This window comes from Amia ocellicauda, chromosome 4 (genome assembly GCF_036373705.1).
Source record: "Amia ocellicauda isolate fAmiCal2 chromosome 4, fAmiCal2.hap1, whole genome shotgun sequence".
Lineage (NCBI taxonomy): Eukaryota > Metazoa > Chordata > Actinopteri > Amiiformes > Amiidae > Amia > Amia ocellicauda.
The window spans coordinates 20,748,593-20,776,525 of NC_089853.1; the positions used below are offsets into that span (position 1 = coordinate 20,748,593).

Genomic DNA, 27,933 nt, shown 5'->3' on the forward strand with positions numbered 1-27,933 from the left:
GCTTTAGATTTTTTTAAATTATAGTTGCAAATACACACAGCAAATTCTAATACCACATCAACTTGATGGCAACTTCACAAGTACAAGGATGTTTTGATACTCAAACAAACTCTACAGATGATGTACACAAATCTATCCTTTTCTATATACATGTGCGTGTGTCTGTGTGTGTGTCACTGTTCCTTTTCAGTAAAGTCCTATATCTCTTATGCTTGCCAAAGCTGTCCCTGCCATACACACACGCTCTTGACAGTGTTGGCATCTAGAGAGGACAGGAGTGCAGAAAAGGGCTGACAGTATCCCTTCCAGTGCATGTTGACTGCCTTCTGAGAGACAGGAGGAGGTAACCATGAAAGAAGCCATTTTCTTTGCGGATAAAGTTGCCTTGAGACTGAGCAGGAGAGATCCCTTTTGACATCACAGGAAGATTTCGATTTAATGAGTGCTCTGAGGCACAGACACAATTGTGTCTTTGTTTTTCACATCTGTGTGCCTGAGCTGAGGGGCGCTCTGCACAGAGACCCTTGTTTTACAGTGTCTCTGTGGGGAAAAAAGGCCAGGAATCTAACTTTACTATTAACTTATGTATTGAAGGTGACTTGCATTCAGAAACAAAATGTAATTAAAACTGTGAAATAGCACAAAATATATAAATAAACGCATTATTGTAGCAGACAGTGTGACAGAGCTGTTGCTGTGATAACCACAGAACAGAGAGATGGAGTGAAGTGTAGGCCACACATCCTATTGCTAGATTGTATCAGTTAAAGCTAATTCTCAAATTATACCTCAGTGAGCCTGACTTCTGATTCTGTTCTTGTCTTTACATTCAACGATCTTTAAAAACATTAAACAAGTTTACAAAACTGTAACTGTAAAAATCTGTGATACTTGTTGTTCGTTTTTGGTTGTTTATCTCCTCTTGTAACAGCTGGCACTTCAACATGATATTGTACAGTAAATACACTATTTATCAGAATCTAAAAGCAGGATCCACATTTTTTTTATAGAACCATTTAAAAAGTGTAGCAGAAATCATGAGGAGTTCCTCACCTGTTATTCAACTAAATAATCTCAAAAATAATCTGCTGTGATAAGGTAAATAAAGACATGGATCAATACAAGTTTTAGAGATGTTGTATAGGAGTTTGAGCACGGCCCATTCCCTTGTCAGAGACCTGGAGGGATAAGAGGGAACACTGTAATGACAAGGACAATGGGTTTTACTTACCTGGCATGCGGAGACACCTGACTCTCTGGCGTATACTGAGAAGGGACCTCTTTCAGAAGATTTGCCTGCGAAGAAGAAGAACACAGGAGGAAACGAGTGAGACTTGACGTGTTCTGAGGGATTGAATCACTACAATTTAAATCAACTGTAGCTTTGCAACAGATTATAGTCTTTGACATCTGAGAATGCAGCTGCTATGTGTGAGAGGTATGGAAGCAACTTAAAACAATTCATTCATTATGATTTTTCACTTCCAGGACATGGCAGTCCATGTCAAATTATGACTGGACCCTGTAACCATGCTTCCTGAAATTCCTGAAGGGTTGACCGTTATTAAAATCACAAGCATAGACATTCAGTGACCATCAGAGGCAGCAACCAGAGAAGAACGCAACATTAAGCTAAAAAGCAGAAGAAACTTGTTCTTTACACTGTGGTACTGTTTGAGCAAGACACTTCTGAGGCTTCCATCATTAAGAATGCACTGCTGTAAACTGCGCAACAGCTCATCTGATATCATTATCACGATCTTTGAAGGACGCTTGAAATCATTGAAGTATTGATTACGATACGAGATCCACCTACAGGACCTCTCGCGAAATGCTTACATCAATGTCAGACGTTTGAGTATATTCTGCTGAAGCAATGTGCCATGAAGCAGCCATCAGCCGCAAAACAAATGAAACACATAGTATGCAAAATCACCTCACCTAACATGAATCAAGCTGCTCACATTATCTAAACTCAGCATTTTTCTTCCTGAAAAACTTGTAATTGCACACAAAATGATAAACAACTTTGACTAAATCATACATTATTCTTGGCAGACTTTCAAACATTACAGGAGTAAATGTAGCATTGAAACTAAATTCTGTTTACTCTTGGGAAAGGTAAATATTTTAGTAAATAAAACTTGCATTGCAGGAATATTTTTCCAACTGTCCACCCTATTCCAACTGTTCCAACTTGATGTTTATAAAGCACTGGGATGGAAATTAATTGTTTGTATGTGTGTATTTTATTTAGACATAAATACAGTATGAATGTCTGTACTCAAGACAACTTATTTCAGTTCTAACTAAACATATGATCAATTAAACATGAAGTTAAACTGCAGGGTACAGATGCACATGCCATGCAGTCAGCTCTGAAAAATAAACCTTCAAAGAACAAATAAAAAATATATATATAGAGAGAATGAATGAAGAAATCAGGAAAAGTGGTTTAACTGACAATTTTGTTTCCTTTTGTGGTTAACAGAACTCTATAAACATGATATAACATTTCTGGGTTTACCTGTCCTACAAAGAAGCTTGCATTTGGTTGTGGGTGAACAACTACAGAGTTCTCATCACCACACTGAGATAATGCATCTGTTTGATGAGACTGATAGTCGTGTAGAGAGAAAAATAAAATAAAATACAAAACTTTTAAAATCCTGCAAAGACTCTAGTGCTTCAGGGTTTTGAACTCAGATTTGCATCAATTTCATGAATATTGTTCACTTTACAAACAAACGGTGTCAAACACTTAAAAAATAAATAACTTGTACGTTGTGTCAGAAGCTCAGACAATATATTTGTGAATAATTGATGATACATGTTGTTTCAGAAGTCCTAGGGCTGTAAAAAAAAAAAAACTTCTAAGCATTCACTCTACAAGGTAGGCTGCGAATTTCATGCAGTCCCTGGAGTATTACCGAGCTAAACGAAGCATCATAATGCATTGAGGGACCTTACTATAACCTGCAACGTAACTGAAACCAAGAGGAAAACATCCCCCAGGAACCAAACTGTAAACAGCCATTTAACTGTTTTAGCACAGCTTCATGCATGAACAAACAGGGCTAAGAATACATCTCCGGGAAACAAAGATGTTCAGATTCTCAATTCACTGCTCTTACTGGCATCAATGTTTAGAATCTCACAGCTCAACTTGCCAATTTCTAAATAATAATAAATCAACAGTGGAGAGTGGGGAGGCAGTCTTCTCTTGTGATTAATAAGAGAATAAGCTTCATCTTCTGCATCACAGAGAGAAAGCAGCTCTTCCAAGATTCTTTATAAGGTGAGAGGGATAAAATGACATCACAGTTACGTCAAAGGTGACTAATGTGTTCCACCAATGCCTTCATTTAACTCAGTGAATGGATCGGCCTGTTGCTGATGCACTGTCACTTAAGCTGTCAGGTGGTCTCCAAACACACCCATCAGCCTATAAGATGAGTGCTCAATATTTCCCGAAATAGTAACCTTCAAATGCTCTGAAGGGGGTAAGTACAGGTATGTTTAGAGCACATAAGGAAGTCGACTCTGTATTTGTTTCTACTATAACCTTATAGCTAACTTATTTCACCTGTATTAAGATATAGGGTTCATGAAGTTGAGCATTTCACAAAACTCACTGGGTTCTGTGCAGCTCAGTTTTTATGTTATTAGGTTGCTCAACTTGAATATTTGGAGCAAGAGAAAAAGGCTTCTGCAAATAAATGATCCTATGCACAGGAAAGATTAACCATGTTTTTTTCTTTAGGTTATATAGTGTATATTGTATTGACCTTCTCACAGCAATTTTCAAGATTATTATTTTTCCCTCCAAAAGACAAGGAGAGATATACCAATGATATCAAAAGCAGAGAGCACAAATACAATCTCAATTTAATGTTATTTTCATCATAATAATTTTCCTGATCTTTTCAATATCTTAAAGCTAGACAAAGTGCTATACTCGGCATATAAATATATATTTTTTTCTAGGAACTCCAATCAAAACATATGGAGGAATTAAAAGATATAAAAAAATAAAAAAAAATTGGAAAAAAAAAAAATCTGTGAAAGGAATGAATTCATCACTGCAGCCGATCTACATCATGAAAGAAAAGAAAAAAACTCTAGGAATGTTAAAAATCAACAATGTAAGACAGTCTTTCCATTCCTATTGCAATTTGTTTAAGTGTTATTGGCAAGCGGCTGTGCCAAGCATGCTGCTGGCTGCACTGAGGATGTTTAAGGATGCGGTGCCAGAGAGCGCAGCTGTGGTGCCGCGGCCCCCTCCTCCTGCCGCCTGCCTGCCAAATCCCTCTCCGTTATGAGGGATGAGGCCGCGGCACAGGAAAATGCCAAGCGTGAGCAGAGAGAGAGATAAACTTCAGGATCCTGTACAGGGGTCAGTGATTAGCGGGGTCCTCAGTTGCCATCGCTGTTCTAACCTCGGTCTTATCTCATCCTACTCTCCCTGTCTTGGCCAGGCACTGTTTCAGAAGTGACAGGTATTTGCAGCAGTGAGATGCTTCACAATCAATAACCACTAGCCCAAGCACAACAGAAACCACCACCACTACTGTTGCCACCCTCTCACTCTCTACAACAAGATACAGCTCTTGATAATAGTACACATCGTATATTATAGGTAAAAGGTGACAAACTCATTAATACAGCAAAAGCAGCCTCACTTTCATTTTCTTTTTTTAAAGGGAGAGCATTTGCAGGATCAGAGAGAGAAATGTTCCCACTGCCACAGCCTAAGAGTTCACTCATCTGTATTTAGTCCTGCGCACATTTAGCATGTAGAAACACATGCTTCAGTGCTCTGGTATATTTTGATTATGTTACATAAAGCCTGACTGAAATTAGCGGAAAAAATCTGCAGAAAAACAAAAAACAAATCAACAACAAAAAAAAAAAAAACATACAGCACCCAAGCAGCACTGCAACAAATTAATATTCTGTTCACAAAAACACCAACACTATCAATGCCTGATTTTTCCCCGGGAATGATCGCAAGTCTCTCAAAATAAAACATCTTCAAAATACTGTGCTGTTGGAAAGGTGGTGCAGTTTTCCAAAGGAGATTTTCTAAGAGGTGCATATATTGAAGAGACGACATCTGTGAATGTTTGAAGGCTGCAGTCAAATAGCAAAAGGTTAGCCCTTGTGAAATTAAGACTTCTGGAAAATGCAAAATGCTCTTAAAACACCGAACATAAAGATTTAAAGACGCTTGTGTTTTCCGCTGACTTCACAGCACAATATCCAATTTGAGCCTTGAACTGCAAACTAAACCTTGGCTCCACATACATTAAACACAAATTAATTACATTTTCAACACTCTTCTCCTTGTAATCGGCACTGTTGCTTTCCAGAAAAGGGCAGCAATGTGAGAATGCAGTGTAGCATTAAACTGTCACCTCCCAAAATTACTTAGTAATTAAAGCATCATGGAAATCCTTTTATCTTGGGGCTAATACTAACCTGGATTAATACAATTAAAATACATAATGCATAAGATGTTTAAAACAAATACATGAGGTACGTTATCTAATTAAAATATCAAATGGATAAAGACGCAATATAAACATACAGTATTACCAAACATCCATTAATAACACTGAAAACAGTAAGTAGAGCCTAAAATGTCCCTGTGTAGTGGAAATCCTCACAAGTGGTTCATAGGTAGAAATTAGACTCCAATCCCCTAGCTGCTAAAGTCCAGTTTTGCAAGCTGCAGGCTTAAAGTGGTTGAGATTTCTTGCTTGCTGCCATTTTTTTCACTAAATAAAACAAGGCAGACACAGACCTGTGAAGTTCACTTAGAACATTAAAAACCCACAAATGCATCTTTCTTTTTTCCTGCTTTCTCAGTACACTTTGCACAAGAGCAGGCAGACCAAAGAGTGATCAAAGTGCTATGCAACTGGAGTCAGATTTGCATCCCTGCTGCTCCTCCAACACAACCCACTAACAGCCATATGGCCATTTGGGGAGGGCAGGAGATCCATGCTTTGACTCACAGTTTCCATGACAGTGAGATGAAAATATTAAATCAGCACAGCGAGAGAGAGTGTGTGATGGCAAATTCTACTAAAGCCCTCACTCCCCACTTTAAAAAATAAAAATAAAATAACTTTAGACATCTCACTACACATTTGTCTGCTCTGCACCAGTCTTGGCTCAATCGTACGGAATATTCCGGCTCCGATAATTAAACCTTACATACTGTGGACAGCAGCTACTAAGTCCTTAAAATAATCTTATGATCCAGCAAATTCTGAATTGATTTGCCGGTTGACCTAAGAACAAAGTAACCTTATGCAATGCGTAGTGGGGGATGATCTTAACTTTCTCCTGACATTAGGATCCTATGAGTGGCGACTTTTCTAATGCAGACCTGAACACTAACAGTATTACAATTATGCTCAAAAATAAAGATTTTTAAAAAGGCCTTTATGAGGCTTAGTTTAATAGACAGGGTGTTGTATGCTGTGAATAATGGGTTGGAAAATGAAAACGTCATATTCCCAGCCAAGAATACAGCATAGCTGTCCAGTTGCTGACAGGATTTTACTTCTGAGCAGCCTTGACATCAGAACTAACACAGACACCAGCAGATGTGAAAGAAGAGCTCAGAGAGAGAGAGAGAGAGAGAGAGGGGGGGGGGGGCTTAATTACAGCAAAACATAACTAAACACCAAAAAATGAAGAGTAGCCAAGATTATGTAGGAAACTCAGTATTTCAGAATTATTCAGAGAAAATTAAAGCGATGACACTGCAGCAGGTTCATACCTATTAAAGATAATTTTAACTTAGCTTAACTTGTTATTTTCAGCACTTTCCTCATGCAGAGATGTAAAATTAACTGCCTGCCTACCCCCCCCCACCCCCACCTCCAATGCTCTAATGTAACATAACTTGGTGTAATAAATCACACAGAAAAGCTTACTGTAATGATTCATGAGAATTTATTTCCCTCTCTTATTTATTTTGCTATTTTAAAAAGCTAGCTACACATTTCACACTCATCCTGGAGGACGACAGGGAAAAAAAAAAAAACATCACGTCAGCTTCTAAAGAGGATTACCGTGCTAATAATAATTAAAAGAATAATAAGTACAGAAATTGCTTCAAGCAATTAAACGTAGGTGTGTCTGTTCATGTCATTGGGATTCCCCGTCCTATTGATCCCTGCACTGCCGAGCCTGTGTTTTGATGCAATGCGAGGCAGTGATCTAAAAATCCACAGGAACCAATTTAAAAAATCCAGGCAACAAACAGCCACTCAGTAGCCATGTTAAACAGCCTCTATAACACATTCCTCAGCCTACCTTTGTTTATCCTGACTGGAAACTGTTCCAAAAGTACAACCCGCACTTACTAATTTGAGGCCAAGGAAGCAGGAGGAAATTATGTAAAGCAAACCCAAATGGACATTTCCTGCATCCTTCTTAGCCAGGACCTGTGATCCGACTGCCTTCCGAGTCGCAGAGCATAAAAGTGGCAGGAAAAACCATCTCTGTGCACCTTAATCCATTATCCCTGTCAAGTTAATGTTCCATGTTGAGCCATATGGCACAGGGTACACATTCAACAAAGGAAATTCCTTAAACTTGTTATAATCAGCACTTTCAGCCATCCAAAAACATTACATAAACAGCTTTATTGTGTTTGCTGCATTTCTGTTAATATCCATGACAAAAACAGGAAACTAAGCAGGAAAAAGGAGGCGGAATGTGGGGGAGTTGTGGACTTAAAAGACAGAAACAGAACAGATAAAGAGCAGTTAATCACACGGGGTGAGGGGGGTCTTTTTTGTCATTTTAATGTTAGATTTTAATGTTTAGATTTTGTATTTACTTTATTACAAAAAGAAAACAACAATGAAGCTGGTATTTCCATCTCATAAGGGGACACACGCTCTTAAGCACCTGTAAAACTGTATTTGTAGCATCACGCTAGTTTTAAAGTTTTAAATCGGCACAGTGCACAAAAGCAATCCAAACTGCACTTTGTTTTTTTCCCTCTCTTTCTTTCTTTATTAAGTGCATCGGTCCTGCAGCTACTGTCTTTTGATGTTCCGACAGGTTCTCCATCGAAGCAATTAAAACCTCCTGTGAATTTGCCTTGGCGGGAGGTCAGGGATGAGTTAAGACTCCCAGAAGCCCCTAGTACCTGGCAAAGCCCAGTGCATCAAATCCAAGTCAAAGTACAAGCAGAGCAAAAGAACATCTCAGCCCCCACAGTGACAACAATAAAACGCTGAGAAAACACACCATCAAACCCTGAGCTCAGCATCAATTTCTGTTAATTACAGCCTTGTCAGCGACGTGATTATTCAAACAGCTCATGCAAATGTTAATGAGTCCTTATTTGCATATTTATTTTTTCCTTTGTTGAAATGTCATTGATTATTACATTCTACGATGATGAATGCTACTGCTGATGTGCTCTGATATGTAATTAGTCATTAGGTGGAATGAATAGATCAATTAAAAAAAAGAGACTGGGATTAAGAGAAATCAAACATGGAAGGAAAAGAGGGGGAAAAAAACAGTCTTCTAAAGGTGACTAATGCAATGAAAAATAAAAGGCTTCTCTGTTAATGGCAGAGTGGCTCTCTCAAGTTCACAACATAATATTCAAAATGTGAAATGGTAAACTGGTATCAAAATCTAGATAAAAGGTATGATGTATAACCATAGATGTAATTTAACATTTAAGAACTCCTTTTAAAACCAAGATGACAAAGTCATTTTATTTTATTTTCTCTCACATCAGTGTATCCTTTGATAATTTATTTTATATAATTTATATATATATATAAAAAAAACAAAAAAAAACTGGATAGATTATTTTATCTAATCAGGGCTCGGTCTGCATGTTTCAGAGCGGTTTGGAAAGGGAAGAAAGGGGCTCATTTGGCCTTTGCAGTCTCGAGCTTAACTATCCTCCAGTCAGTACTTGCTATTCACAGATTGAAAAAAAAAAAAAAAAAAAAACAACAAAAAAAAAAAACACATTACTGCAGACCAGATGGGAACATTCCACATGACCAAACCAATCAATCACCTCGGTGGGGCGCAGGTGCAACACAGCCGCGCAGCAACTCACCATTTCACAGTCTATCGGGTACAAACACATGGTCACCAATCAATGGCACCCTAAGGACCTGGGAGAGGAGGAGGCTCTCCGGAGCCCTACTGGTTCATGCCTGATGACTTCATAATCACACATCATTTCATTCACTGGAGGATACCAACTAGCAATCTAATAACCTTCCTCTGAAAATGATCACGGTGTGCATATTAATAGCGTGGCGGCAATGATAGCACAGCGATCGACCTCACAACATGCCACGGCACATGCAAAGCGTGCAGATCAAGAAGAGACAACCTTAAGCAAAAAATTAAATTATGTACATACAGTGTCTACAGCAGTTATTCAGACCATGAACCATTTCTTATTTTGATGTTATCTTTAATAGTGTGTGTTATGAATGCGGCAAAAAAAGCTGCTTATTTGTATGTGCTATAAATTCCAGGAACTTGGATTTTTATTATTTTTTTAATACTACTACTACATATATTAATCGGGGGTGGGGGGGGAGCCTTTATGTCTCAGGAAGGATATTTCCATTCAATGCAGAGATCAATGACAACATTATTCATTGTGCCACATCAAAGTTTGTGTACTCAACTTGTATCTAACGCAAGGCAACTGTTAAACAATGAGGCACTTGCAAGCTGAGATGAAGGACGAGGAAGGATGGGAAAGGTCAGGAATTTTGATCTAGCTCTTAGTCATGAACCTCCAAAAGCATATTCTATTACACATACATCACAGTCGACTACAGAAAAGCATACAACCGGGCCATGGATAAAACACACACAAATATAAAATATATATATATATATATATATATATATACACACACATATACACACATATACACTCACCTAAAGGATTATTAGGAACACCATACTAATACTGTGTTTGACCCCCTTTCGCCTTCAGAACTGCCTTAATTCTACGTGGCATTGATTCATCAAGGTGCTGAAAGCATTCTTTAGAAATGTTGGCCCATATTGATAGGATAGCATCTTGCAGTTGATGGAGATTTGTGGGATGCACATCCAGGGCACGAAGCTCCCGTTCCACCACATCCCAAAGATGCTCTATTGGGTTGAGATCTGGTGACTGTGGGGGCCAGTTTAGTACAGTGAACTCATTGTCATGTTCAAGAAACCAATTTGAAATGATTCGACCTTTGTGACATGGTGCATTATCCTGCTGGAAGTAGCCATCAGAGGATGGGTACATGGTGGTCATAAAGGAATGGACATGGTCAGAAACAATGCTCAGGTAGGCTGTGGCATTTAAACGATGCCCAATTGGCACTAAGGGGCCTAAAGTGTGCCAAGAAAACATCCCCCACACCATTACACCACCACCACCAGCCTGCACAGTGGTAACAAGGCATGATGGATCCATGTTCTCATTCTGTTTACGCCAAATTCTGACTCTACCATCTGAATGTCTCAACAGAAATCGAGACTCATCAGACCAGGCAACATTTTTCCAGTCTTCAACTGTCCAATTTTGGTGAGCTTGTGCAAATTGTAGCCTCTTTTTCCTATTTGTAGTGGAGATGAGTGGTACCCAGTGGGGTCTTCTGCTGTTGTAGCCCATCCGCCTCAAGGCTGTACGTGTTGTGGCTTCACAAATGCTTTGCTGCATACCTCGGTTGTAACGAGTGGTTATTTCAGTCAAAGTTGCTCTTCTATCAGCTTGAATCAGTCGGCCCATTCTCCTCTGACCTCTAGCATCAACAAGGCATTTTCGCCCACAGGACTGCCGCATACTGGATGTTTTTCCCTTTTCACACCATTCTTTGTAAACCCTAGAAATGGTTGTGCGTGAAAATCCCAGTAACTGAGCAGATTGTGAAATACTCAGACCGGCCCGTCTGGCACCAACAACCATGCCACGCTCAAAATTGCTTAAATCACCTTTCTTTCCCATTCAGACATTCAGTTTGGAGTTCAGGAGATTGTCTTGACCAGGACCACACCCCTAAATGCATTGAAGCAACTGCCATGTGATTGGTTGGTTAGATAATTGCATTAATGGGAAATTGAACAGGTGTTCCTAATAATCCTTTAGGTGAGTGTATATGTAATATATATATATATATATATACACTCACCTAAAGGTTTATTAGGAACACCTGTTCAATTTCCCATTAATGCAATTATCTAACCAACCAATCACATGGCAGTTGCTTCAATGCATTTAGGGGTGTGGTCCTGGTCAAGACAATCTCCTGAACTCCAAACTGAATGTCTGAATGGGAAAAAAAGGTGATTTAAGCAATTTTGAGCGTGGCATGGTTGTTGGTGCCAGACGGGCCGGTCTGAGTATTTCACAATCTGCTCAGTTACTGGGATTTTCACGCACAACCATTTCTAGGGTTTACAAAGAATGGTGTGAAAAGGGAAAAACATCCAGTATGCGGCAGTCCTGTGGGCGAAAATGCCTTGTTGATGCTAGCGGTCAGAGGAGAATGGGCCGACTGATTCAAGCTGATAGAAGAGCAACTTTGACTGAAATAACCACTCGTTACAACCGAGGTATGCAGCAAAGCATTTGTGAAGCCACAACACGTACAACCTTGAGGCAGATGGGCTACAACAGCAGAAGACCCCACCGGGTACCACTCATCTCCACTACAAATAGGAAAAAGAGGCTACAATTTGCACAAGCTCACCAAAATTGGACAGTTGAAGACTGGAAAAATGTTGCCTGGTCTGATGAGTCTCGATTTCTGTTGAGACATTCAGATGGTAGAGTCAGAATGAGAACATGGATCCATCATGCCTTGTTACCACTGTGCAGGCTGGTGGTGGTGGTGTAATGGTGTGGGGGATGTTTTCTTGGCACACTTTAGGCTCCTTAGTGCCAATTGGGCATCGTTTAAATGCCACGGCCTACCTGAGCATTGTTTCTGACCATGTCCATCCCTTTATGACCACCATGTACCCATCCTCTGATGGCTACTTCCAGCAGGATAATGCACCATGTCACAAAGGTCGAATCATTTCAAATTGGTTTCTTGAACATGACAATGAGTTCACTGTACTAAACTGGCCCCCACAATCACCAGATCTCAACCCAATAGAGCATCTTTGGGATGTGGTGGAACGGGAGCTTCGTGCCCTGGATATGCATCCCACAAATCTCCATCAACTGCAAGATGCTATCCTATCAATATGGGCCAACATTTCTAAAGAATGCTTTCAGCACCTTGTTGAATCAATGCCACGTAGAATTAAGGCAGTTCTGAAGGCGAAAGGGGGTCAAACACAGTATTAGTATGGTGTTCCTAATAATCCTTTAGGTGAGTGTATATATAGGTACTTTACCTACATTGCTCCAGTAAAAACCCAGCTGTATAAATGGGTGAATGTATGTAAAGAAATTAATGTGATATATTGTAACAATTGTCTCCCTGGATAAGGGTGTCTGCTAAGAAATATACTACTACTACTACTACTACTATATCCAAATTGAGCTAGCTGCCTTCGGTGAGACTTTTTCAGCTAAGGAAAGAGCTATAAAAAAAATAATAATAATGGAGAAAAAAACCTCTCAGTTAGAAATTTTATTTTATTTCGGCACATTCCCCTCTCTTCCTCTGCTCAGCAGCAGCGTTGTAGTAGAGGAGAGTTGCTTGTGGAAGGATTTGATTAGCACAGTATTAGTGTCAGAGCCCAGGCCGCACGACTAGCACACAGAAGGCTGGGGCGCCAAATGACTCCAGGCCAGCCTGGTGACCAGCTTCTATTGAAGCCTGTCACCTAGCAGGCCATGCACCATGACGGGCCACTCACGGCTGTCTACTTGGTTTAGTTTGGTTGTTGTTTGTGGGGTGGGCATCACACGAAGATGGGTAGGGGAGTGTAGGGTGACAAGGAGGAGGAGGGGGAGGAGGTAACCTACCAATGAGCTGCTTAGATGAAGTGGAGAGCACAACTGCACGTGACTGTAGGTGCAAGAATTAAACAAATGGACAAAGGAAAAATAAACAGAAGAAGAGGATAAATGTTTGTATGAATGTAGGCCATTAAAACAAAGCTAGTGGCTTCACATCCAATTAAACTGAGGCTACACTGCCAAAGGCTTATTTGAGTTAGCAGTGCGCACACACAAATAAAAAGATAAAAAAATAATAATAATATGAATGAACAGGACAAAGTGCAGTATGTAAAACTATATACTCTGGGGAGACATCATCAGTATTAAACCCTCCAGGATGTATTATATTACACTGAGCTACATCTGTGGATTGCTCATAGGGAGTAAGATGAATAAACATTTGCCATATTGAGGCCTATATTTCAGGTAAGGAACTAATAGCTCACAAAATTATTATTTTGTTTGTTTGGTTAAAATTGTATTAATAGGGACGGTACAGGTTCCAATCTCGCAGAGAGCTGTGCTTGGTGTGCGGACATGGAGCAGGATAGTAAAATGCTTATGCAGATTGTTTTCTGGAGTGAGGGGTTACCTGGGGCTGCAGCTTCCTGCGCCTCCTCACTGCTGTACTGCGGCTCCTGCCTGATAGCCAATGGACTGCAGCCCGAGGGAGGCTGCAGCATTCAGATCACCCTGTAACATGGAATGAGCTAACAGTATCCCAACAGGCCTAGCGCTGACACACAGCCATCATTCAGCTGCAGCCCTGAAAACGTCAGATGTATGAAACTGTACAGCACATAGCTAATAGGAAGTGAACCCCCACCAAAAAAAGGTTTTGAAGCTCACATTATAAACAAAGGATGTTTTTTATTCCCTGATATGTGCAAAAAAGCTATTTCAAGCTCTAAACACCACGCAATAAACAAATGACTTTCCAACAATTACAGAGCACATGTTCCTACTGGAACATGACAAGAATATAGAAAGGGCAGAGTGCTGGCTATAGGTATATATATTTACATATATTATCGCACATTACACAGAACACATACACATTGCATGTATGTAAATATATATATATATATATTATATGTGTGTTACAAGATTACAAATGCCTTTACATTGTCATTTGCTAGAACAAAAACAAAAACTAAAAAACTAAAAAAGATGGCTTTAACGTGCAGTCCCCAATGAATCTGGGGACTTTACAGTTAATTAGCAAGTTAATAGACAGGGAGATAACGTGGATGGCTGAAAGCGTGACTTGTGCTTAGTCTGTTATTCAGAGACAGTGCGATGCAAAAAGATTAAATAAAATTACAGCGTGGATCAATGGACAATTAATTTCCAGAGAACAAAACAAATTTCAAAAATAAGAACTTAAAATCAGTTACATGACAAGTGACTGCAGCCAAGTAATTTTAATCTTGCAGTATTAACAGGAACGCCTGTACTCCGATCCAGACGAGGCACAGAGATGGAGCCCTCCACCGTGGCAGTTTAACCACTGCTGTGACGGTGCTGCTTTTGTTAACACCAGCCACCGAGCCTCGAAACACCAGCTGTTTCATCACACAGGTTTCTTATGCAATGAGTTTTTTTTTTTTTGGTTGTTGTTGTTGTCCCCCTCCACTCCTCTCCTATCCCCTCCTTTCTCCAATTTGATGATTGCACTCTCAGCTTCATCTACATAATCTCCAGTTAAATCATTCAGAACACATACAGAGAATCCAACTGACGAAAGCGAGCTCTGACATGAAGCGCAACAGTAAAAACGTTTAATAGGAAAACGCCTTGGATCTGAGGTCCACTGAGAGATAGCAGCAGCCCCGGGTACATAATTTCCAGCACAGTGGCCGCATTATAAATAGGTATCTGGAGACACACAGAAGCCACACTGGTTAGCACATAAGTTAAATGAAATAAGAGACTTCATTTGTTCCGACAAAGAATTCCTTCCTAATGAATCATTTGCTCCTTTATTGAATGCCCACAAAGGTTTTTATTGGCATTGGTTGCTTGGCTGTGCCAGGGGAGGAGGAGGTCGTGTCAACACCCAGATACAGGATCTCTGACACAAAAGAGGGGTTAGAGATGCTGGGTGTAGGGGCGGGGTCGGGGGTATGGGGGATGACTGATCTTCACACCCTCCTAAAGCAGCAACGATGTTTATAACTTCAAAGGCCGCTTTCTTAAACTTAGCTGAATTAAATTTTCCGTTCAACCTCCCCCACACCCCCCTACACCCACTCATGGCCTGGTTTGTAATCTAAGTGTATTAATCCAATTAGAAAACAATGCCTTCACACTGCACCTATTTCACAGGTGCACATAATGTCAGCACAATATTAATATAGTTCCTGCAGCATCACATTGCACAATAAATGATCTACAGCCTAAACAGTGATTTCCTGAGAACATATTTTTATATCCCTTCTGAAATTAACAAGGGCAGTAATTTGTGCTTTGTTCTCATGCTTCTGTCCTTTTAATTTCTCTACAATGTGAAACCCACAGAAGAGGCAGAATTATTGTGGCTCAGAATGATTTAGTCATCATAATACTGCAACTGCCTACAGGACTTTGAAATCCATGCTTGCTGTAATTATATCTGAAATGTGAGCAATACACTTAAAATGCTTTTTGATGTGTCATTCAGTGTACTAGGCTTTCTATTAAAAAATAAATAAAGCATAACTAGAAATGGAAGGTGTCAGCGAGGTGGTTGGGCAGAGATGTTATTCGATATGAAAGCCAGCAATGTTTCCTTGTCGTTGCTTTGCGCTGCTAGAATTAGACTAAGAATCTTGGGAAAGAAAATACATGCTTTCGACAAAGACGGCTGACAAGAAGAGGAGGGGCAGAAAGGGATTCCACAGAAAAAGAAAAACAAATTGAGCAAGACCAGCAACAAGTTAATTAACTACGATCACAACATCAATGTTTGGTAAGTAAATCTTACTTTTTACTTTTATATTGGTTTTCATGTTGTGCTAGGTTATTGTTTTATGTCATGTTGTGGTTTATGTCAATTCGTACTAGTACTGCCAAACAACTGCTCAGCCCAGTGGAGTGATTGTAGCACAGAAAATAATACATATTACAATCCATCTCTCTCTATATAGATAGACAGATACACACATGCCCATTTACATACATCCACCTCATTGTAGACCATGCACCAGGTTCTAGAATTCCTTCCGCTGTAATTATCATGCACAGGCTCTGCAACAGCTGCCACACAGAACCTGTTACATCATCACAGCCTGGACTCCCCCCCGCCTCCCAGAGAAGCCAGTGGCACCCAGAGGCAGACGAGGGCCACAGCTCCTTGTGCTCCACACAGCTGATTCAGTGCAGCTGGGCAGCCCTGCAGCACACTCATGAGTGCCTGGGGAGGGCAGGGCCGGCAGGGGAAGGCTGCCCTTTCAGCTCTTCATGCTCCACTGAGTCCAGTAACAGATAAACATACCCTGCGGCTCAGCACAGTGACATGCTACAACTACTAAACTTCACTCCGCCACCTCCTCAGTCGTCTCCGCACTTACTCCACAGAGTTCCCCCCCACCTCTTGCTTTTTGTAAGTTTATTTTTTCTCTATTCTTGCCCTGATTTACCTGCAACAAACCGTAACCAATATTGTGCATTATACATACACGAATATATTTACACATATAACAGCTTCTGTAAAAAATATTCACAAAGCCTTTTAAATAATTCTGTTACGCACATCTAAACTTTCTTCGCTGTGGGGCCGATGATCGAAGCACAGGTCAGATGAAGGCCCAAGGGCTCCTGCTTCTGATACTATTCCAGAGTGGAGTATGTTAAGGTCTACAATACTGCAGTAAGGGAAATTATTTTAAAACAGACTGCACTGGAGTACAGTGCCCGGTGTTGGACACAACATGTGGTCAAGTTCTTTATTTTTACTCTCTTTAATTATTACTGTAGACTACAAACCCATCAGGATTATACTGTCAACCAGTTGCTGCTAACTATAAGCCACACATAACTGTTCATTCCCAGTTTAAAAACAGTTCTCATAACTATTAGACCCCTTTTACATTTCCAGTTTCCAGAAGGGCATTCAATACTGGAACACCCCCACCTGTTAAACACACATATATAAAGCTTGATTAATACTGATGGTTAAACCTGTACTTTGAAGGATACTTCTGTTCAGTTTATTGAACACTCATTCCTCTAAAAGTGATATATTCATATTCATGTTCATATTTTCTAGCGCATATCCTGAGATTCAAATGCATATAGTGTACCAGCAACTACATAAAAAGTTTTTTATTTGTACTATACAGGGTTTGCCACATAAGATTACATAGGCATGGTGGTCTGTTTCCGATTTTTGTGGGTGGTTGGCTTGTCACTGGATTATCGACTGGGGTGGGGGGTTCCATAACAGATGAGAGCAAGAGTGCTTATATTTTCTCCAGAGTTCACCTATTCACATTTAAACACAGAATGACAAAAGAGATGGACACAAATAGTCATGCATAGTCATATTAAATACATCTTGAAATCCAGACCTTAAATCCTCCCCTTTCTATCCTTTCTACCTTCAGGAACAACCTGGATGGGAGGAGCTGCCTCACATTCTCACCTCCCTGCCCCCAAAGAGCCAGGCGCTGTGACACCAGCGGCTCCCCAGGCAGGCTGCCCAGGACGTACGGGTTATGGGGATAGGAGCCTTGGAGAGCAGCTGCGGAGGGTAGCGCAGCCCTGTTGCACCTGTGACCTGTGCCTGCGCTACCTAGCACTGCGCACACCTGAGCACCACCTGATGCCAATCACTACCACTGCCACAGACACAGCTGTCTGCTCCTCGGAGGAGAGGAGAGGAGAGGAGAGGAGAGGAGAGGAGAGGGAGGCTCTCCAGGGGACATGTGAAGGGGAAGGGGGGGAGGGGGAGTCGAGCGGACACCTGCTTCAGCAACAGCGCACGGGGGACATTTACTTGATGTGGGATTTGGCACTATTTAATAAGCCTTAAGGAACAATTTTTAAAAACCAAAAAAGTGAAAAAAGAGAGCAGTGGAAGTGCAGTAAAAGGCACATTTTTTTTTTTTTACGGTTATAAAAAAGACAAGGGAAAATACTGCTTGGCTTCACTGTCACTTCTATATACAGAAACCCTAGGCTACAAACGCTCAGCACACTTTGCATTGTCAACTAAACGACTGCATAATTTAATTTCCTGGAAACCCATTAGGTTTCATCAAAAAGAAGATGAGAAACAGATGAGAACAATTCTTCTGTGCACGGAGAATTCATTTAGCACAATACCTAGTGAGAGGAGGACTAGCTGCAGCAAATTCACTACATGCTTCAAATGAGTATGCAAATGAAAGAAATTAGTGTAGCAATGTGTAGTCTTTGCTCTCAAGAACATCAATTATAAAAACATTTAACTACACTTTTTAAATGGGAGGAAAGTTGCTCACATCGTTATATAGACTGAACATTTTTTATTCATAGCCAGCAGATGTTTTTATTTCTAGTCTCAGAACCTGGCTGGAGTCCTCTATAAAGGGATTAATTATTGTGATTACTACTACTATTAGTAGTTGTATAGTGTTGAGGCAAAAACAGTTACAGTTCAAATGTATGCACACGAATGGCATTTGAGAAAATAAGTTCCACCCCACCTGTGTCTCATTTACCAGAAGAGATTTCCTACTGTCTCGAGGGTGAAATAAAAGGGGAGTGTCTCAGGCATTTTCTGAATAAAATCAAATAAAAGGCACCTTCAACAACATTCACTTTCTGACGAACTGAGCGTTTACACGTATATAAGAAGAATGAAGAAGGAAAAACCAACAAACTATTCTGAGCCTCTGAGGATACCCCTCCCCCCTTTCATTTTAATTTCGCCTGTCTAACATGGTTTCCTCCCTGCTTTACTCACCAATTTGGTATGTCCAAATCTAATTTCACCTCTCCGCATGGAACCCATAAGTGAACAAACAGGACTGAGCATGAAGTGCGTCTAGGGAATGGCTCCGGCCTAAAATGACCCACTGATTTCAGAGGGGAGGGGAGATTGTAAACAAAATCATTCAGTTTGCGCAGGGTGCTTCCAGTTCAAGTTATAGAATATATTTTTCTTTTAGTTTTTGTTTGGTTGGCTTTATTTACTTTTTAATTATTTTTTTTTAAACCACAAGATGAGACTGACACAGTGCTAGCATAGTTCTTTCCCTGTTGCCACCTGTGCTGCAGTGGTCCATGGATAGGAGAGGGGCAGCAATAACATTTTAAGGCTTAAATAATTCACATTCAGGTTGTTTCTATGATTAAAACAAGAGGAGCACACACAAGGAGAGACCTTGTGGAGCCTCACAGGCATCACTACTTAAAGCAGTCTGTCTGGAGGGGCTCAGGAGGACAGGCATGACTTCTTATGGACTATTAGCAGCAACTTAATAGATTTCATCTGCCTAGAGATATCACGAGGATTGAATAGGTTTTTAATTGTGATCCCTGAGACAATAATAATTAACAGAGGGACGAGATGCAGAGAGACATGAGGGAGAAGGAGAGGCTTGAGTAATAGGTACTCAGCAATGATGGAACAATGGTAAAGAATACTATAAAAATACTAAATACAAAAAAAAAAGAATAGTAATTTGAGATTTATTTTATATTTAAGATTTAAATCTGAACATAATGAACCAGATGCTAGAGATCTTTTTAAGTGACTGAAGGAAGACACTCTGTCCTGTTGTTAGTTTGATAGAAAAGCACAGTGGGAGGTGTGCTAGATAAATAAAACCAGAGCTATAGAGGAATTGAACTATATTTATACACTCTCTCTTTAATTCATTAAATATCTATGCCCCCATGTAAACAAATGAAGACAAAGAGGATAAGGAAAACCTACTGGCAACAAAAGTGCAAAGGCTTCAAATGTCCTTGTAACAGATACTCACTCCTTTGATGCAAGACCATCATCCAGACTGGAGAAGAAATTCTGTCTTGTGATATGAAGTTTTAACAGTTTTCTCTAAGGCTGTAGGCCCATAGCTGCCAGTCACTAGGTTATGATTGCTTGATCCAGAATAAAATTTCCCTCTTTGAAGTCTCTGTCTAGGCCTGAGCAAAGCACTGGCAACAGTATGCAGTGCAGAGGAGCCAGTACAGTAGCACTAATGTAAACGGAAGCGTCCGCAGGTCACAGGCACCGTAAATCACAGTTATAAAGGTTGATGTAAAATAGTGCCGGCATGAGCACAACACTCGGGAGTGTCAGGTATTCCTAAACAATGAAGCAAAAAGCAGAGAAGCGAAGTACTCTGAGCGCCTCTATTCTGAACCGCATGGAATATATGAATTCATAACTCGTCACATGATGAGGCAGTTACTCCACCTCCTCGACCAGCATTTAGCACAGAACACCAAAGACGACCGTGTTGAAGGGTGACAAGTCTCACCATCATCACGATTTCACCACCATCACCACATGATGCCAAGAAACTCCACGTTGCAGCTCCATATCCTTCTCCACCCTAAAAAGATTACTATGCAGTAGATGTCCCTCAGCAGGCTTAGACTGCTGCAAAACAACTACAGCCTGTGGAACCATGGATACAATGGGTGGGTCACTGAGGTGTTCTGAGGTGGACAGGACTGAGGGAGCAGGGGCTGGTGTGGACGCAGCGCCCTGTGCCCAGCTGCAGGAATTTGCACCATTCTCCGCATTCAGGGTGCAGGAAAAGCAGTTAACCTTCCTGTAATGACAATGCCCAAAACGATCTTACTGGTGCAAACTTAATGGAGGGTAGAAAAACACTTTTATGTGCTAGCCCGAAACAATCACGTCCTAAAATATTGGCTTTGTACACTTTTTTCTGGAAAGCCTTCCCTGGATTTTCTCTCTCTTTGGCTCTGACAGGTCTTTTACTATTATGATGTATGCACAAGAGAGGGAATCCATATGGTCTCAAATCTGTAAAAGCATCTACCTCAATTTATTTTTTAAATGATACTGTAACTTGGTGCAAGAACAGTTACCACTATATTCCAATCAGTACGACTTATTTACATAGGTGTCATTCCTCATCCATGGAAATTTTACTCGCTCTAAAATTGAAATATATATATTCTTATTTAATTAGAAGAAAAATAAAAACAGCTGTAAAATTTCAATCTTTCCCTCAAGAGAAAAAAATGCCCTCATGAATAGAGATGTTTTTAAATCATTATAAAACAATATACATTATTATTTCAGTCATGCAAAATGCCTTAATGCTGTTAAACTGTGAAGGGACAGAATGAGACCAGAACAGCATGTCTTCAGATCTCAAAAGACATTCCAGAATTCCACAAAATAAAGGCCAGCGGAAAGAGAGCAGAATGTGTTCAGATGACACTAACTGCTTTAATAACACAGCATTACGGTTGGTATTCTGGTTACCAGACGGGAAGGATATAATAAGATAGTGTTAAGTGCTGATCTAGCTTATATTTGCCGTCAGGTTCTCTCAGGTTCCCAATCCTTCTCAGTGCTCAATACTGCCAATCTAACAGGGGCAGGTAGCACAGCACAGCTGTATTTATTTAAAAAAAATGTATTTAAAAATGACCTCAAAAGTGCAATACGAATCATAGCCAAAACACAATGTAGGATTTGAAACAGTTTTATTAATATAATGTAGTTTCAGTTTTATCCACAATTGTCTGAGAGGTGTGTTTATCACTCATTTTCTTTAGATGTTTTACTGGGATTTGAGCTCGCTTGTCATTTGCTGATATCCAAGTCAACATCTTCAGCAAACATTCACTGTTTTTCTTTCTTTTAATTCCTATTGTGAATTTTGAAAAGCAATTTAATTAACCTTTCAGTAAAAACGCGCCTCTATGCCATAGTATACAGTAATCTTCTGTCATGACGAAAATAAAAAATAAAAACCATGGATACTCAAATGCAGCACAACTTTCAAAAATACTTTCTATTGTTTATGAGGGTTTTAGTAAAACACATGTTTATTGGTTTATAAGTCCTGTGTTTCTCTGTGGGTGTGTGATGGTTTCACCACGGCGCTCAGAAGTGTGCACGCTGCGCCGCACATGAGAATCACTGTGGAGTCTGAAGCTTCCAGCGCAAACTAAACTAAACTAACTTTGTTAAAAATAATGGTAAATAACTATAATAGTGACTGTAAAACCAAATAAACATGTTTATTTATTTATTGTCTGAAGTCTCACAAAGGATTTTATGGTAATTAGAAAAACATTTAGCCAATAGTTAGAGAAATTATATCAGTGCATTATTGGTAGAATATGTGCCGATACAGATATTTCCGTAAAAGGCCAATATCGTCCGATAATATCGGTGCTCCGATATATCTGTTGGGCCCTACTCTTGTTGCTCAGGCACCTCAACAGGCTTAGTGAGAACACACGTTACTTACAGAGTATCTGCTCTCACACAATAGGCCCTGCTTCCTGTGCGAAAAAAACTATAAATTTTCCATGCTTCTGAAGTGTTTTATTTATTGCTGTTTTTTAGTTTTTACGTTTTAATTGTTCATTACAGAGATCTTACACACACCTGAATGTACTTCCTCTCCTGTAATTGTGTGAGAGATCACCAGAACAGCCTGGGTAATGCAAGGAAGACACTGCCACCCTGCAAAACCACTCACACCCCCTCACCCCAGAAATAAAAAAAACAAAACACCACATAGCAAAAATTCACATTTCACTTAGATAAAGATGATCCTTGTAATTCCCCTTCCAATCCCAGACCTGAAAGTGCTGCTCTGATTAAGAGGAAGAACTTCAATTACGGTTTTCAAAGATGACAGTTCTGAAGCACCTGCTGTAATGTATGCTAATACAAAAAAGTAAAACTATAGGAGGAAAAAACTCCACAGGATAAACACTCCAGCTTATAGGCCCAGCTCCCAATGTGGCAACAACCAACATCACAATTTTCTAAAAAGGAAAAACAAATTTCATAATACACTTGCCCTGCCTTAAATTGCCCATGCTGGCCATAAAACGCATGAGGTTTAAAGTAGTTTAAAAAAGAAAAGGCATTTTAAGCCTCCTAAATAGTTTGGTTAAGGAGCTCTGCCTGTGAGACCAATGCTGCTTGTTCGGGCCTTTTCCCCTCCACAGAACCGCAAACAGTAGTGATCAATGAAGCCGAGTGTTGAGCTCCACAAGCTGACATGACACTCCGAAATGAATTGTGACAAACCATAACGCTGTGTTGTGTAGCAGAAAGCCTATGGGAGAAATAGTTCTTCATATCTTAACTTGAAACTTCAAAGAGCTTAAACAAGGATTGTTACAGGAACTGAAATAAACAGCCTCACATTATTATAGTGGCCATGCAATATTAAACAGATTTACACATCCTCTACAGATACATGGCAAGAAAGTCAAATGTCAGTAATGGTAATTCAGTTAAATGCTTACTGTGCCCTCTGCCCCATTTTCCATAGCACTATCCTTGAATAAAGAAACATGCGAGTATGCCCAATTAGTGCGGAAAAACACAACTGAATCAATTGTCTTAAATATGCTACTTAAACTTAAATATGGTACTGTACTTCTTTTCACATAGCTTCACAGATCCTCACACGGCCACCTAACAAATTCCCACCTAATGTAAAAAATGCTTAAATGCACTTCCTTAAAATGCAAACATATTCTCAATACCTTGTGTTTCTAGTGGTCAGATTTCATGACACCAGCTTAAGAGTCCTGTTTATCAGCGGCTAAAAAAATACCTGCGGCAAGACAGGCATGTAGAACTACACACAATCATAAGCACAGTATGTAAAATGACTGTTTTACAACAATACACAAAGGCATCACGTGCAGATTCTCGTCCGACGAAGATCTGAGGATCATGTTTCCTATTCAGCACAGACTGGGGGGACTGTTCACAGTCTCAATAGTTTTCCTGCAACAAATTCTGTTTTGCAGGTTCTTGCATATCAACAAACACTAAACCAATTTGTCTTTGCGATCATAATCTATATGACCAGTAAGTACTGCACTTGCTGAAGAAGCAGGAATCCTTATCTATGTGCGCACTCTGATTTAATCTAAAGCTGGATTAAACACTATTAAAAAATTGCTTCAAAGAGTGACCCACAATTACTATTTTGGAAAATAACAGAGTTGCTTAGTTCTCAATGAGAGTTTAATTTGCAGAAGGCCTTCAACACAAAACAGCAATTCGTTTTTTTTTGGGTTTTTTTTAAACAATCTGAAAACAGGCTCTAAAATAGGAATCTGCAGAACCCCTGAACCGCTACACAACAATAAGCGCATGCACATTCACTGTGCTTTTCATTCATTGTTGAAATGTCATGTTAAAAGCGACTGAAATGTTAAATACTAAGTAATGGTCTCTTTAGCCGTGTCTTCGTAGTCTGCACAATACATTTATTTATGAGTTCTGTTATAGCACGGCTCAGTGCTTTCAGATGCTGTCTTTTATGATGAGGTGCTATAGGTGTGATATATCTATAATAAAAATAAAGCAAAAACACACATGGAGCCCGTTTCAGAGCCAGGATTTGGAAAGGTGCGAGTCAGACATCATCAGCATTGCAATAAATAAATAAATAAATGCATATTCTTCTCACTTACAGGACCAATTCATTACCCACAGCGATATCTGCGCAAACTTCTTATGCTTGTGTGAAACACTTCAGAAAAATATTAAAGAAAATGGAAATGCTCCTTCTTTTCTGAAAAGAAGGTAACATGCAGGTGTTTCTATTTAAAAAGCAACAAACATGGTACACATTCAACAAAAAGATAACTTCACTATGAGCCCTGACAAGATTTTAATACCAACGGATTCTAGGAGGAAATACAATGCACAAGAAGAGGCATCCATTCGTAAGAAGACTGTTTCTGAACTTCAGTTTCCACACATCCTTCTAAAGAGCCTTGCTAGTTTGAACAGGGTTATGGTTAAAAATTGTCTTCTTGGTACTAGTGGTTCAAAATGATACAAGAAAGGTAAGGGGTCTTTATGGTGGTCAGAGTTCGAGAAGTCCCTGGATGCCAAAATCGCACCAAACGCAATGCTTGTGAGATTGGGCATCTTGTGTGTGTAGTACTATGAACAACAATAAAAACTGGTCTTGAAAGGACAAGTTGACAAAGAATGAGAGGCCATTTACAGAGCAGTCCTGTCCACATGTGCCCTGATTGCAGATAACTGCGGGTCCCGAGGCGACCTCCACTAAGAGGATTTGTGCTGGACAGGCACACGTGCAAATCACCCGGACTAGAACGGTCTCTGTGACGGGAGGGGGTGGGTCATCACGTGCCTGTGAGTGTGTGCCCCATACAGGAAATCCCACCTAATCACTGGCAGCAACATCAACTCCTTGTTGAGTCATTTACAAGACACTCATAAGAAAATATCAAGACAGTAACGCCCTACAACTAAAGTCTCTTCTGAGGGCGTTGAGACCTGCACCACGACGTGGAGTTCAGGTTCACTGTCAAGAGTGTAGTTTTTACCATTTCACTGTGTCCAGTGTTAAAAATGAAAGAAGAAAGTGGCTAAGACACTATATGACCCGGATGTGAGATGGAGCCCTGTCTTGGTCCCCAAAATATTCTATTTGCACCATTGTTAGAGCAAGATTGTGTAACTCATGTATGAAGCTTTGTGTATTGCTGCGGAGAGGCCAGGTGCAGTAGTTCTGTGTAGCTGATATCTACAAAAAAAAAAAAATGTATCCAAGGCCATATAGAGAACAGAAGACAAAGAAGGAGTCTGTGGTCAAATATGGGGTACCTTAGTAACCTCACTGACATGTAGTTGATCAGCAGCCAAGGGAGTAATCCTCTATATGATTGTATGTTATTTAGAAAAACTTCCCGACTGGCCGTCTCCGCAGCGCTTCATTATAGCTGAATAAACTACTTTGGTAATAGTCTAATTAAATCGGGCCATGAGTGTGCCTTGTCCTCCTATCTATGGAGGGAGTCAATTTCTCCCTATCAACCTTTAAAATGTACAACAAATAATATTCAAGTTCTATAGAAAAGTGTGTTCCGGTAATTCAAGTAATTAAAATATTATGACAAATAATTACTCACCATGAATCAGCTTCTCTATATTCAAATGCTGAAACAAGTTCATTACCCTACACACAATGGTTGACCTTGAATAACCCCAGAGCTGTTATCAAGTGGTCATACCCTAGCTTATTATATGATGTAAAACTTCTATTCAGCAACAAATTTGATATAGAATACAACCGTCTGGTTGATAGCAAGTATTACATCCACTAAGTACATCTTAAGAAGCGAGATTTCTTATCTCCACTACAGCAGACTTAAGGACTGCTGAAAATCATGGGAAATGAGGTTTCTTGGTCACTATGAGTCAGATATGCATATACTGGGGAGGGGGGGCAGAAAAAGTAAAAATGTAAAAGCTATAATTCTTACAATAGGCTCTTTTAAAAACATGTTCCATCTACATTAGCACTGGATTATTTTTTTGTATATTATATTTGTTGCCTACATACACACAGATCCAAGGGCAACAAAACAATAAACATAACAAATGATCACTAATCACTTTTAAAAAGTAATACTTGCACACATGTCACTTCAGTTTAAAATCATGTTTGCATTTGTGGGAGCCATCAGTTAACTGTTTAAATGGCACACATCCTTTCCGGTTTGCCTTTAGCACATGCCAAGATACTTTTTAAGTCTGCGGTTCTGTTCACATTTGTCTTGAACACAAGATTAAGGCAGTAAACAAAGAAGCCGCATCATATAAAGGTTTTGAAAAGAAACTGCAGACCACTAGGATTTGGATTTAGGTAATCCACTTAGATTACCGTGGCTCCGTCTTAAAATGGCAATGCTGAGATCACAGAAAATAGGTCACGTACACAAACAGCATCTGAGTTTCCTGAAATGCTATGCATATGATTGTAATGCTTAATTGTATTACATTGCACACACGTGTTCACCTCTTTCATTGCAAATAATAACCTTAAATACTTGATTTAATAAGGTTGCTCCAAAGTAAGTAATTCCTTGTAAATCCCAGATATTACAGCACAATTCCAATTGATAAGAAAGGGGCTGATCTGTAGCCCAATCCCTGTGTCAGATAAGCAAAGGCAGTTTACACATAAAATCAGATTGTCTAATTCCTTGACAAATCACTAGACCAGAAACTTTTTTCCCCTCCTCCCAAATTTTACTGCAAACAAGTATAATTAGACCAAGATCCAGAAAAGCCAGCTCTCTCCCCTGTGATCAATAACCATGAAGATAACATTTTGTTTCAATTGTACATCACTGTGCCTGAACCCTTCCACAAAACCACGACCGCACAGAGAGAGTGTGCTCTGAGAGAATCTAGCAAGGCCACCAGGCTCAAAGCAGACACACAGTCTGATGAGAATCAATGCTGCTTTAAACCAATACAGCAAACCATATTAAACACAATCAAATTAAAAGAATGACAAATTAACTAATTACATCAGTGTTATTTGTATTACTATTATTGTTATTATGATGATTATGATTATTATCATAACTTCTTATCAATGGCTCAACTCTGCTAAGCTGACTTTTTATCACAGCTGCTTTTTGTACATATTTATTAAAGCACCCCCCCAACCTTAAAAAAATCCTTCCCACTATAGTATCCTGCATTGCCAGTGGCTTCCTGATAGCTGAAAGCCAGTCTTTTGTGATGGAAAATTGTACTGATGGTGTGACTTTCACCCCAGGGGAGGGTCAGGCTCTGGAGACACTACTGTCACCACAGAAAAGGAAAAGAAAAAAAAAATCCTTGCCACTGCTTCCAGATGCATGACGTGACTTGTCCAAACAGACAAGGAGGGGGGGAGGATGAAAAATGGCTCTTCCTGACCAAAGAGGCTTTGAGGGTCTACTTGGCAAGAATTACCTACTTA

At 39.8% G+C, this 27,933-nt stretch overlaps 1 protein-coding gene across 10 annotated transcripts in view; it reads right to left on the reverse strand.

Moving 5' to 3' along the window:
* tcf12 (transcription factor 12) overlaps positions 1-27,933 on the reverse strand; it is a 112,432-nt gene that overhangs the window by 47,482 nt on the left and 37,017 nt on the right. For all 10 annotated transcript variants that reach the window (XM_066701324.1, XM_066701328.1, XM_066701322.1 and 7 more), the window contains one exon: positions 1,232-1,296. In XM_066701324.1, coding sequence (XP_066557421.1) covers positions 1,232-1,296 — 65 coding nt within the window. The remainder of the gene's footprint in view (positions 1-1,231; positions 1,297-27,933) is intronic.